The 14314-nt window shown below is 43.2% G+C and overlaps 2 protein-coding genes across 8 annotated transcripts in view; both read left to right on the top strand.

The window, feature by feature from the left end:
- The window catches only part of kif21a (kinesin family member 21A), a 79435-nt gene extending 76165 nt beyond the window's left edge, over nucleotides 1-3270 (top strand). For all 5 annotated transcript variants that reach the window (XM_083762648.1, XM_083762650.1, XM_083762649.1 and 2 more), the window contains 3 exons: nucleotides 43-213; nucleotides 747-946; nucleotides 1267-3270. In XM_083762648.1, the coding sequence (XP_083618774.1) occupies nucleotides 43-213; nucleotides 747-946; nucleotides 1267-1357 (462 nt within the window). In that variant the 3' untranslated portion in view covers nucleotides 1358-3270. The remainder of the gene's footprint in view (nucleotides 1-42; nucleotides 214-746; nucleotides 947-1266) is intronic.
- A 2543-nt stretch (nucleotides 3271-5813) lies between these two features.
- Nucleotides 5814-14314, top strand: part of cpt1ab (carnitine palmitoyltransferase 1Ab (liver)) — a 35680-nt gene continuing 27179 nt past the window's right edge. The window contains exons 1-4 of one of the 3 annotated variants that reach the window (XM_083763905.1): nucleotides 5814-5977; nucleotides 8314-8388; nucleotides 11674-11838; nucleotides 13512-13654. In XM_083763905.1, the coding sequence (XP_083620031.1) occupies nucleotides 11698-11838; nucleotides 13512-13654 (284 nt within the window). In that variant the 5' untranslated portion in view covers nucleotides 5814-5977; nucleotides 8314-8388; nucleotides 11674-11697. The remainder of the gene's footprint in view (nucleotides 5978-8313; nucleotides 8389-11673; nucleotides 11839-13511; nucleotides 13655-14314) is intronic. The other 2 variants (XM_083763904.1, XM_083763906.1) reach the window with 2 other exon arrangements.

Below are 14314 nucleotides of genomic sequence, written 5' to 3' on the forward strand. Positions count from 1 at the left end.
TGCGAGAGTAGCTTTTGACACCTGATGTTTTGTCTGTTGCAGCTGTTTGATGTGAGTGAAGGTTCTCTGGGCAGCGTCGTCCCCACACACAACTTTGAGCCTCCCCATTACGATGGCATCGAGTCCCTGGTTGTCCAGGGAGATGTGCTGTTCAGCGGCTCCAGAGACAATGGCATCAAGAAATGGGACCTGTCCCGGAAAGACCTGCTGCAGGTAGACCACAGCTTTAACACAAAAATGATTAAAGACCATTGTCTGTGTTACAGTGAATAAGACAGCACGTGAAAGTGCAACTTTAATTTAGTTTGCTAGCCAATTTTAACTGAAGTTTATGTGGTCAATTTTGGTACGGAAAATGATTATTTCAAGTCTAGAGAACTTTAGACAATACTGTTGGTTATATATGGATCTATAGAGAGATACCAGAGATGATGTGTAAATGGTAAAGCTACGTTGCATCGCGAGATTCGCAACCCGCTGTGAGCTTGTAGGTCTGCTATTGAATTATTTATTTTTATACTTTTTTTTCCCACAAATATTTTGTGGGGGGTCCCTGCATAAAATATTTCTAGGTGGTGGTCCGCAACCAAATAGATTTGGGATGTCCTGGACATATAACAGTTTGAAAATAATAGTTTTACAGCATGCACCTCCCCCCATCCACCTTTCCGCTGTAGCTATCATAATAATACAGAAACGGGGAACAGTTTCAAGACGTTAAATAATAATGATATCCTGTGCAACAGCAAGTGCCCAATGCCCACCGTGACTGGGTGTGTGCCCTGGGGGTGGTGCCCGGCTCTCCAGCACTGCTGAGTGGATGCAGGGCAGGGGTTCTCAAGCTGTGGCACACGGACACACTGGGGACGCTAGGGGAGCTGAAGGGCCACGAGAGTCCCATCAACAGCATCTCCACCAACAGCAGTCATCTGTTCACCGCCTCAGAGTGAGTCAATGCACACATACAGTACACGCAAGCCCAAGATTGGGCTTAAAGGTGGTTGCAGACTGGACATGTTTTTCGGAAAACCGACGGAAAAACACGGCAAAGAATCCGACGCGTCCAGTGTGCAGGGACCTTTATTCTTTAACCACTGATTTATTCTTTCATTGTGTGCACGAAAATGGCTGTTGTATTATACAGTTTTCCACCTTGCAGTTTCTGTCATTAGCATTTTTATAATAATTCACAAATCACTCATTAGGACTTGGTCATACAGACGTTTTCAGTCGTGAGGTTTTCTTTTTTTGCTTTCATCCATCCAGCGACCGGACGGTGAAGATCTGGCGAGCCCGCGGTGGACTGGAAAGCACCTTAGACAGCACTGACCATGCGGATGAGGTGGCCAGCAACTGAACGCTGGTGTCCCCCACCTGCCGGTCAAAACTGAAAAGACACTATCTTGACGGCGGCCTGTGGTGCAGCTGCCCTGCACTTTTCCCCCTCCCCACTGCACCTTTTAACTACAACACCCTTCTGATGCTAACTCCATGGCTGAGCTCACAGGAAAACACTAAAAGGGGGAATCTCTCCTAACTTTAGCATAAGGTAAAACAAGCCTGGTTTTCCTCATTAAGGGGAATTATTATTTACTATCCATGACTTTTTGGAGGTAAACGCTCATTGTCATGTTTGTTGCTTAATACAAATGTTCGTGCCATGGATCCTGAATCCAAACAGGGCCACACACACGTGCATATCCTTCACTCACAAGACAATATACAGTATGACGTGACTAATTCACGTGCACTCACTCTCTCTCACATACACACTTTAACATAATAAAGCTATATTCGCTGCTCAGCTTATTCTGTGCTAGCATATAGCTTAATACGTGCCGATATGCCCATACTAATTCAAAGGGTAATTGTGGTGTTTTTTTAGAGGAATCAACACACAAGAAGGCAGAGAAATTAATAGTTGATTTTTTCCCCCTTCTTTTTTGCAGAGATAGCGGGGTTAGTAGCTGGCCTCGATAGCCCCAAGATTGTGTTCTCTGCACCAATTTCCCCATTAAATATCAAAGTGGCTTTATTTATGTAGAAAGAAAAAGAAGAGAAATCACCCTTCCTCCTTAAAAAATGTCCTCTTTCGCTTTGTGTTTTCTTCTTAAAGTTCAAGCGGCTGCTTAAAATCGGCGACCAAAATTGTGACAATGTCTTTAACTTGTACTGGTACTGTACTTGTGAATCAAACGCATCACTATTAGCCACTCACACTTTAGCACTTGTAAAAAACAAAAAAGAAGAAAAAGAATGATACCTACACTACTACTGTATTACTACTACTTGTCTTCTTGTTCTTTACAAATTCTCTTTATGTGCAACCAGTGTTTAAGTGAGGATAACCACTTTTTGTCATTGTTTCATTATGTGTAGCGATGTACTGTTCACTCTCACATGTACCCCCCAAATCACACAACTGGATTCAGAGCTAACCCCAATGCTGCTAAGTTGTGTGTTCACCTCAGACCTCGACGATGAGGGCTTCTCAATGGACTCCAGGTGAGGTTCACCTGGTTATCGTAGTGATGTACTGTATATAATTGTATCTTCTTTTCTGAGAAGATGGGCCTTTGAACTCTGCCTGTGCTGTAAGCCAATCTTCCCTCGGCAAGAAATGTAACTTCATAACACTTTCGCTCTTATACTATACGTACATGCCAAATGTCTTTTCAGAATAAGAAAAGAGACTGCGTTTTGGCTATTTGGCTAGTCAAAGTCACCAGCCACCGCTGCCAAACTTTGAGTGGTAGCCTATGTGGTTGGTGTTCATTTCTTCTCCCTTGTCTTTCTCCCAGTTCTGGTGGGAGACCCCTCCCCCCCGTGTGTGAATTACTAGTGGTCTCCCTCTCTTCAGCTGGTCTATTTGTAAAGATTGTGTGCCATCGCTTCTGAATGTTCAGTAGAACGGCGACCGGAGGCATTAAATACAGTATGTACTGTATATGTATTCAACAAACGTTGGAAAAAGTATAATGTGACTGAATGTTTTACGGGACCACCAACCCTAGAGGCAGTCTGGCAGGAGAAGCTAGAGGTCCGGAGACAGAGACGGATGCATTTGAAATGAAACCTGACCTACATGAGGCAGCAGGTGATGTTTTAATGGCCTACTTCTTGTCTTTTTGATCGTTGAGGTGTACTTAATACAACGTGTTCAGGATGAACCCTCCCCTCTTTTCCCACTGGAGTTTTAGCAGCTATTCCAAAATGGTTGACTGTAGCGATTCTAATGTCAGATGCCTGGTGAAAATAAATGTCATCTGTCAAAAACAGAATTACCCGTGTTGTCTTTCGTCTTGTGTTCTGTCAGTCATGTATAGAAGTAAATGGGAAGGGATGTAACTATCATTTATATTAAGAAGCATCTGCAGTCAATTCTGGTGTTGCAGAGAAAAGCCAGAAGCCAGAAATTGCTTTTTTTAATGCATTTTCAAATCCTAGTTTCATGGAAGCCAGTTTAATCATTAAACAGAACCTGTAGTGCCATTGTACTGCTATTCTGTGTTATTCCCTGTGTGTCTTCCTTACATAAATCAACTCACTGTGAAGTAGATACATTCAACTCCACTCCAAATCATAATCTAATCACAGACTTGGTGGCAAATGAGAACCATTGTTTTCAAGTGGCATCAACTGTGCTGTGAGGTTGTGGCCATGAGTGTAAGTGACCACAAGATGGCAGTGGTACTATATTACCTTTTGACATTGATTGATTGATTGAAGTATTTAGTTTGCAGAATTACAGTACATTTCAAGCACAACTCAATACAAAAACTGTTAACTGAGTGGACGACACCAAAAGCATTACACTTGTTTACAAGAGGGTCCACCGTTTTCAATTCATCATAACATTTAGAGACGTACACATATACACTTCTATATAGCCAAAAACAGGAAATCATCATAAAAGGGGGTAAAAAAAGGGGGGGGGGGGGATACAGTGAAGGGGGGGAAAGGGGTGGGTGGGGGATTCAGATCTTACAGGGGCCAGTTTGAAATTGCAGCAGTCCGTAGGTGCCCTTTGAGAGTACCGGGTAATATTTTATTTTTTACTTCTTTATATACACAGGGCTCATTTTCAGAATCGCCCTGCCTCCTGCATATATCTGACAGAAACACGTTAAAACCTGAGTGCTGACCAAAAACACAAAGTTAAAATTTGGTAAGAGATTTCTGCCCCACAAATTATCATCTTAATATTTTACTCCTTATTTGGGGGGCCACTATAGCGGCCCCGAGACACAGGTTGAGAACCACTGGGCTAAACCACAAGGCTTTCAATTATCACATGACTATGTTGATCTAATATTGATTTAGGATCTCCTTTAAGTAATGATCATCGGGCTACATGGTACTGATAAACATAACCATAGCTTTTAAAACAGCTTTATATCATGCAGTTTAACTATGCTGTTTATAATGAGCCTGTGCTGTTTTTTGGCAGGAGTGTATACAGGAAATATTTTTTAGAAAGTTGGCATATGCCCAACTTTGGGCATAGGCCACGAACAAGAGCTCTCCAGACATCACGGTCCCGGGCCATCTTCTCCAGCTGTCCCCATGTGTGGCCAGATCTCTTCACATCTGCATCCAGGTCACTGCCACAGTTCCCTGTTACTGATTTTATTTGGCCAGCGTATTCGGAGGATTCTTCTGAGGCAGGTGTTTATGAATGTCTGGATTCTTGTCATGGTGTTTTGAGTTGTTCTCCAGGTTTCTGCTCCGTACAGCAGGACCCGCTTCACCATTGAATTAAATATACTGATTCATATGATAGATACGTGTTCATGGGAAGATCTGAGGCTCCCCAGACATTCTTCAGCTGATGGAAAGCTGCTCTTGCCTTGCCAATCCTGACTTTTACGTCGGCATCTGTTCCGCCCTGTTTGTCGACAACACTGCCTAGATAGGTGAAGCTCTCCACCTCCTCTAATGCTTCACCTTCTAGTTTGATGGGGGTAACGGGGGTAACGCTGTTTGTATTTATTTTGAGGACCTTGTCTTTCCTCTGTGGATGGTGAGGCCAAGGCGTGTTGAGTTTGATGATACTATGTTGGTTTTCTCTTGCATTTGGTGGTGAGTGTGGGAGAGAAGGGCCAGGTCATCAGCAAAATCAAGGTAATCTGAAGGAAATGCCAATACATTATTTTGGCATAATAATATATGGGTGGGTGCACTGCGTGCGGGACTGCGGGTGGTGCAGCAACCTTACTGTAGCGCAATAATCCTCAGGGGGGCGCTGTATCTCCAGCCCTTCACTGTCTGAGAGTGCTTGACATGAGGCGTCGGTGAGCTGCAGACATAAAGACAATATTGTGGCTGGAGCGTCACAGAAAAAGTGAAACCAAGAGTCTCTTGTCCAACGGACAAGTACATTTAATGCACTTTTTTATGTCCGGAAAGATTGTCCCGGACAAGCCTTAATGTCAAGCCCTGCACTATATGCCTGCATGTTTGTGTATAAACAGCCTGTAAAATGAATGTTGATATAAAGACATAATTATAGGTAGAATATGTAATTATAGTTGCTTGTGTTTATGTGTACTGGCTATACATTACAATAAGTGTGTGTGTGTGTGTGTGTGTGTGTGTGTGTGTGTGGGGGGGGGGGGGGGGGGTAATTAATGATTTAATGTGGCCTAATTGATTGAAATTCATTTGTTATGGTAAATTGTCAAACTAATTTATTCTAGGGGGGTGGACCCGATATTTGAGAACCACTGAGAGAATTAGAGAATAGCATTAAGCAACAAGCAAGGTGACGTTTGAAACGGGGGGTGGTCTGTGTGTGAGCAAGTGTTCAGTAGGCTCTGTCCAGTGCTCATTCATACAGGGCTCGTATCATATAGCGCAAACACTCGCAAAACAGATCAGCCGCAGACCGTCTCTCAATCACGTCTATCCATATCCAGCAGAGTCCCATTTGTAGATCTGCGAGGCGATCAGCACTAGTGGACGGCGTTGCGGCTTGGTGAGTAAACGTCGTTCATAATAACTTCTCCTTTTTGACCATCCTTCCGTCCTCATATGCTTCCTTTCCGAATCCTTCCGCGTCTCTGTGCCGTAGCTAGTAGCTACGCATTATCATCATCATGGCTGCAGGGGTCGAAAGAGACGCCGCGTCTCACAAGGTCCAAAAAGAAAACCTGTGTGAAATATTGCGCCGAGGTAATAACTGTGTGATAACATGTCCATCCAAGTTCAGACAGGCATACGTGTGTTTACGTTGATAAAGTCTCACACATCCTCTCGTATGTATGGCCTAGTAGCCTATAGTTGGCACGTACGCCATGGGAAGCAAAGTTTATGTATTATGTGCATATGATAAACAATGTCCGTTATTGTTTATTATGAAACTGAAATTAAGCAGCGCCACATTAGCCTGGCTGTGACATTCCTCCTCTCTCAGGCATTCTTCTGTCTGTCGTTTTCACACTTGGCCTTTTTACGTTTTCAAAAGGCTGTTGCTAAGAATCTTTTAACATAATGGATTGATGTGGTAAACTATAACAATAGGCCTACATTTGTGGGCAAAAGTCCCAAGGTATAAAGGTCATTTGCTCACATCCATTGTGTTGGTTGTAACGAAGTTATTATTGGGTCAAAATGTAGGTGACATATGGGGTCGGGGGGGGGGGGGGGGGACGGTGCACGTTACATCTGTTTACTGTGTAGCCTACTACCTGAGGTGACAGTGACAACAGTGACTGACAACCCCCCCAGGGGTGACACCTCTTCAGTGAAGGTCATTCATTCATTAATGGAGTTATATGTGCAGGTGGAGCACCATAGAGTTGCCAGTCGTCTTGTCCATGCAGTGTGGAGTCAGGGAGGTCATGCAAACCCAAAGACCGTCCACGTCGAATTTGGATTGGCAATTTGGCATTATAGCTTGCATAATCTAGGCTACTGACGACTCACGAGAATGATGATCAGAAATTAAATTATATTAAAACCCAGTCCCAGTGGTTGGAGTTTACCGCGCGGTTAGAAGACGGGGGTGTTTGACACATTTCCCCCCCGTCGTTCTATAGTCTGAGTCTTGAACCAGTTTGAGGACACGTCGCTCGGTCCAGCAAAGAAACAAACAGGTTATAGCAGCATTATTCTGATAACCAAAACATCACCTGTCCTAGTGTTGTTGTGTGAAACCGCCATGGGGCATTGCGACACCGTGGTTTATAGCCTACTATTGTGAATGAACCGGAATGAACGCGCATTGCCGGTAAGGTCTGTTTTTTTTTGCCCGGCACACCGCGGCGACCTTTCCCCTAGTTTCCAGCAGCACAGCACAGGCGGATCATGTGATGTGGAGGAACCGGCTGCATGGCTGGGGGAAGGGAGGGAAGGGAAAGAAGCCGGCACCGGCTGCCTGCTGGAAAGGCACCGCACGGCACGGTCAATATCCTCGGTGCTCATTTCAAACCCGATCTGCAGAGGGTCAAAACACTTTCAAGAATTTTCAAAAATGCACAAAAATAGCAGATGTAGCCTATAGGCTAGGCTGTGAGCTTGTATATAGATATTTTTTATATATAATTACGCAAAAAACCCTGACTTTCCTGTTTTAAATGGGTTAAACGGAACCATGCAAATGGACCCGTAAGTAATTATACCTTTATGGGTCCTTTTGGTTCAATTTGGTACCATCAGGCTGATCAGACTCGCAGGTACATGCTGATGATGATGGGGCAAAAAAACCATTGCGGAGATGCTGTATTGACTTGCTTATGCACATCCAGCGGTAATAGGCTAGTACTGAGTAATTGCTGAGTAATTACTCTTTATGGTTGAGGAGGAGAAGCAATGCACCCAGGCCAGGGTCAGGAGAGTACATTGTGTTAGTGAGTGTGTCGGTGTGACCAGTGAGTGTGGGATTGCAAATAGACACACAGCACAGCTTTGTTGGATATGTATCTGTGTCTTCTTTGTTTATCATCTACAGAGTAATATGGGCACATGGGGGAAAGCCCATAGGGTGGGCGGCACTGCGGCAGGCACACACATGAGAAAACCACTAAAATCCTATAGATCTCTCTCTAGTATAGATCATCTCTCTCTAGTTTGGAGTTGACCTCTGCTATCTCAGGCCCTCAGCAGAACCTTCAACTTAAATGCATATAGCTTGTAACTTTGCCCTGTGTTACCGGTAATGATAAAGCAATAAATGGTTGTTTAATCATTCCCCTCTAAACCAGTAGGCCATTAGCTACTGGAGTAGTCTGCTGGTGTTATACCTGCAGAAACACACTGCATCCTTGCTGTATTTTGATCATGTTTTCATTGTTTGTTTATGGGGATGTTAAGGCAGGCAAACTGCCAGACTACTCCAGTGACTGCAGGTACCAGCAGTGATGACTGCTGCTATAGAATGAATGATGGGTAAAACATGTATAATGTTTATTTTTGAGGGGCGCTATGTTTGTCTTTAGTTCAAAGTTTGTTTTATAAACGCCATTGACAATGATGGGAACATTTACGTCATTTTGTAACTCATTACGTCATATTGTCTCTTTATTGTTAATGGCATTTAATGTTTGTGTTGGCACCGTTTGTTTTACATCACCATCACATCACCTAATCAACATGAGTTAGACTTTAATATATTAGCACCCCTCACTTCACACGGGTGTGATTTTGTTAATGTTATAGGCAAAAGGTGCACACAGCACACCGGTCCTCGTGAGGTGCCAGTCAACGGGAAAAATACTGAATGAAAAGATTGTATAGTCGCACACTCGTAGCTACCAATGGCGTTTATTGAGGACACATAGGAGAAACCAACGTTTCGGACAGGTATACTGCCTGATACCCTGAAGAAGGCAGTATACCTGTCCGAAACATTGGTTTCTCCTCTGGCAGGCATCTTCCAAAAAGTGAAAGCTTTCTTAACCACATGAACTGTAACGTCTCTATAACCTGTGTAAACCTTAGCATTCCGCGAAAATAGCACAGTTAGGCAAAGGAAGTAGAAGTAATTACTAATCTACTAGTGGACCTATAGAGCCCTTGGAGACCCTGTTCAACTAGTCTATTGGGTTTAAGTGGTTAAATTAGTTGTTGAATTATTCAGACATCTAGACATTGGTGGACAACATTCATGTAAGAGTCATTGTGGCATTGATTATATTTAATGCAGATTAGCATCCTCTCCAGGGGGGCGAGGTCACCAGTTTGACCACCTGTTCTTCCTTGATTGGGAGTACACAAACCCCCTACAGCAGCTGATTCACACCGCCTACTGTATTTCCAAATGTATACTGTATAGCTACTGTATAGCTAGTAAATCAACCATGTCAGGAAGAGGAGGACTGACCAGCTGTTCTTGTTGAGTGACTGAGAACAGTATAGATTCTATCTGTGCATCATTTGTATTGAGAAGCTCTTGGCGAGAGGCCAAGAGGTCTCTCTACACTACAGGAGATGAAGTTTAAAATAAAAAGATAGAGATCAATTCCTGACATGCAGTGATTCTTCTCCCGTCTCTGAAAAACAACTTCTTAGTAACTTTTAAGACTTCTATTTAGAGTGCTGCCGAGTATCCTAAAATAGAATCAAGAAAAAACAAAATTCCAGATGGTTTTATTTTCCTTTCCTATATCAGGTGTGTATCACAGAACTATACTATACCAGTAAGATGCCCTGAGGTTGTGTGCACGCATCCGCCTGGGTCACGGCAGACTGCTGGGCGAGCGCTGGCATTTTGGAGATCTAAGGGTTTGAGGTCAGATGTAGAGCTGCTGGCCGGCTCCATATATGCAGATCTAGGTGATCCAGTCTTCTCCATGTATGGCTATCCAGGGTTTGATGAGGTCAGTGTTGTGATCTTCATATACCGGTATGGAGACGGCCATATATGGAGCGTGTCACAAGGCGTGATGGACTGACAACCATATATGGAGGCGTGACTGACGGATTGACAGACAGGTTTTCATGGTTTTCATGGTAATATGCGACCTGTGGTCACAACAATTAGAGCCATGTGCTATTTATGATTATAATTAGATGGCCTATGTCATTATTCGAGTCTAAATAATGACATATGCCATCTAATTATAATCATACCTGGTTTACCTGGTATCCTATAGTTTCACTGTATAGATTTTAATTTAATTTAACTTTAATTAAATTTATTTTTTGAGGAAAACTGAACAAACCTACATACTACATAGACATCACCCCATAGACTTTGGCCTGGACTAACACCTGTAGACTAAATGAGGGGATTTCCAGGTTTATATGGCACTATGTGCTGATATGAACGATAGACTACTTCCTAATCAGTTACACACACTCACAGTGAAAAGAGAACTAGAAGACCAGAGATGCTTATACGTGTCAATTACGGGTAGTAAGACCTAAGGGCTGGGCAATACATCAATATCATGATCCATGGGATTTTGGAAATTTGGATATCATAATATTGTGATATGGCTGCAGTACAATAAAGTGACATCAATTTCAGAACTTAGCTGACTGTTCTTGCTTTCTTTACCCTCTTAGTTACTATATGGGCATAACTCATTATTAATTATTAAAAGCAAATCCCACTAGGATCGTACTCATCATAAGTCAACATCACTGCCATATTTGTAGCCATAACTCCACTGCAAGAAATGTACCTTCTGAGTCATTTAGGAGACTAATCTATTTTCTGTTTCATAAACATCTAAGATGGTATTTTGGTATGACAAGTTGACAACCCACATTTTTAATTGAACAAAGTATCCTGACGACCTGTATCATAACATAACTTACATGTCTGGTATTTGTTACAAACCAATCGGTTGAGAATTTAGCAAGGTATGGTGATTTTGATTGTGGAGAGACCTTCCGATTCAATAAACATTACATACTTTGGGCATAGTACTATGCATAAGGTATGTACTACGTATGGCTTGACCCTCACCATATGGTGGCTATCAGCAGTGGCACAGTAAACATATCCATGGTATCCACGTGTGTCTGTGGGCCCTAGACCTAATTGTGTCTGACACGATGGCCTCTTGGCCTTCTAACTCTGTGTAAACCCTCTCCAATCACATTATTGCTCGCTCAGATGCTCAGCCCTAGATTACACCATGGAATTGAGTTAGCTGTCATCGTAGTTGTTGAATCCTATAGTGGCTTTGATGTCGAGGAACAGGAGCTGGTAGAGATGGATATGGGTGATCTGCCCATGCACATTGGCAGATCATCATTCTCATATGACCACAGCTCCACTAAATATGTGACTTGCCCAGCGATCATTCGTGAGAGAAATAGTCACAGGATGTTATGGTAACGCAAGCATCTAACCTTGTGGGGGATCTATACATGATCCCCTCGTTTTTTATCTCCTCTACCCCAAATATCTTCGCCAAATACATCTTATGAGGATGTATACTGCAGTGGTTGGTCTGTCTAGCCCAGAGCAATCTAGTAAGAGAGTGGTGACACTAGCGTTGACTCTCATTGTAACAATGGAATGTGGAAGTGCTCATTCTATCTCAATGGGATAGTTCCAATGTGGCGAGATCAAAGCGTGTCGCCACTCTCTTACTATTCCACTCGGGTCTAGCCAACGTATGCACCCCCTACTACATACAGTACCGTGTATGTATGTTTGCCTGTATATAGTGTACTTCGCTCTGCTAACATCCAGCTGTTTGGTGCCCCTTCCCCCAGTGACCCAGTGCAGCAGCAGCCATCATGGCAGAAGCTCACCAGGCGGTGGCCTTCCAGTTCTCTGTCACCCCTGATGGCATCGACGTACAGCTGTGCCACGAGGCCCTTCGACAGATCTATCTCTCCGGCATACACTCTTGGAAAAAGAGGTTCATTCGCTTCAAGGTGAGTAAGAAGAGCCACCACAGGCGTGAGAGGGCAAGACCGTGGCTACAACAGTAGTGATATCTCACTTAACTACACAACCCAAACCCTCTACCACAGTTTAAATTGTGCTTTACCATGCCAACTTAAAACATTGGCGAGATAACTTCAGTAGTTGCGCTGTACATTAAAGGAGGAAGATTCAGTATATTTTCTTCATACAAACAAACAAACAAAAGCTATTTGCAATTTGTGATATTGATGTCTTACATGCATCTGCAAAGTAACCAAATCTGCGCAGCTTTCCGAGATTGCGGATCTGATACATTTGATGCTTTTGTGTGACACAGTATGATCAAGTATGGCATTAATTTATGGAGAAAAAAATCACAACAAGTTAAAATATGGAGATAATAGGTTTATGACCAATAGCGACAATATGTTCCTTACATGTTCAATAACGAAAATGCTCAGTCAAGGAAGCATATCTTTGGGATCTTCCTATTTTTTCCCACAACAAAAACTGGGTTTGTAACTGTATACATTGGCAGAATCCAGTTTGTTTGCATTATTTTTTGTGCTATAGAAGTAGGCCTTACAGAACTGTTCCATAGTAATATAATTCCCTAAACCTCTACCAAAGTTGAAATGAACTCAACAAGCATTCAAATGTATGAATTGGACTGATGGGTTTCTCAATGCTGTTGAGAAATGTGTTTCTTTATTGACTGGGGTCATGATGTGTAGATACAGACATGCAGTGCGTTAAATGTCTGCCTGTTTGGATAAAAGAAATCCATCAAGTGCCAAACAGAAGCTCAGTCATCTAGTGAACGCACACCCACATGACATGACTCACATGCCACGGTAACTTTCCTGTCTGTTCTTTGTGTTCTAGCCTTTGGCCTATTTATCTCATCTGTTTACACACACACACAGACACACTGAATCATCCCGACCCTCTGACATGCTAGCGTTTTCACATACAATGACCCTGTTGCTCTTGCTCATTGTTTATCTGATTGATAACCCAAGACTTGCAGGTAGCACGCAGTGTGAACCAAAACTGCTTGTATCGTCACTGTCGCGTGGACAGATTGTATGTGCAAAAAAATATTATTTTATGAAACAGACCCGAGTTGATTTGTTTCCTCCTGCACCAAATCTCAGAAATAGCCGATCTACAAGCTCTTACCGGCTGTTCTGGGCGAATCATCCCCCTGGGGGGATGATTCAAAGGAAGACATTAATGTCAAATAAAGAGAATCCACCAAAGTGGAAAGAAGAGGCCCTCCAAAGTCCAAAATATTGGTGCAGGACAGGAATCAGTTAACCAATTTTAATCTGAGGCATTTCGGCGTGTGGCCTTCATCAGAGCAAATAGATTTGATCAAGTACAATTTGAGGTACCGGTACTTTTACCTTACATGAGTATTTACATTTTTCGATATTCATACTTTTGGTACCACTTTAACCCCAGCAGCCGTACGTATTGTGGGGAAAGCTTTAGCAGAAAATTGCACATTGGCAAGCTCGTCGATTTTCAGCGAGAGCTTTCCCCACAATAGCTGAAAACTGAAAATACACTAGCATAGAGCCCTGAGGGACTTCAGTCAACCATATAGGGTTTGAGTGGTTGACTGTTGCACAGCGCGCACGGCACCTAAACCTGTTGTTGTTTTTCTGTTCCACAGAATGGGGTAATGACCGGCGTTTACCCAGGGAGCCCTGGCGGCTTCATGGTGGTGGTCGTGTCCTACATGTCCGTCAATAAATATAACCTGCTGGATCCCTCCCTGGGGATGTTTACCAAACTCAGCCGACACATACCTGTTGGGTAAGGCTGCTGGATAAGACCAGCCAGGCACTATGGTGACCTGATTGTGCTGCGGGCTGGATCAGTACAAAATGCAGTCGTAGAGAATGCGGTCCATTGTCTAGGAAGTTAGTTAAGTTGCGTCTGGGCTCTGGGGTGGTCCTTGAGGGGGTAACAGGGAGGAATACCGGAAGGGCGAGTTCTCGCCCCGGAAAGTGAAGAAGACTCGCCAAAAGGGGAAGGAATCTCGCCCCGAAAGTGAAGACGACTCGATTCCGAGCGATTCGATGCCGATGGAGAAATCCCACATAGTTAAATTACCTCATAGTCATGCTGCATGCGCTGTTGGTCGATGAAGAATTATAATCCAAGGTTTGTCAATCATATTATGGTTTATGGTTGAAAGTAAACCATAATAAGTAAACTTTAAGAAGAGATCTGCAGTCATTGTGCTGCAGACAGTGCAGAGTGCATGAGAGCAGCTCCGCTTGCTAATTGAGTTGACATTTGCGCAACTTCACTGCATGGCATTACAGTAATTAGTTATTTGCCAGCACCTGCTCCAATATAGGCCTAAATCAAACTTTATTTATATAGCACATTTAAAACAATAGAAGCTGACCAAAGTGCTGTAGGCCTACAAGTGGAGCATCACCATCAGCGCACAAAAAGAACATAATA

The sequence above is a fragment of the Protomyctophum parallelum genome (genome assembly GCF_964188405.1).
Source record: "Protomyctophum parallelum genome assembly, chromosome: 4".
Taxonomy (NCBI): Eukaryota; Metazoa; Chordata; class Actinopteri; order Myctophiformes; family Myctophidae; genus Protomyctophum; species Protomyctophum parallelum.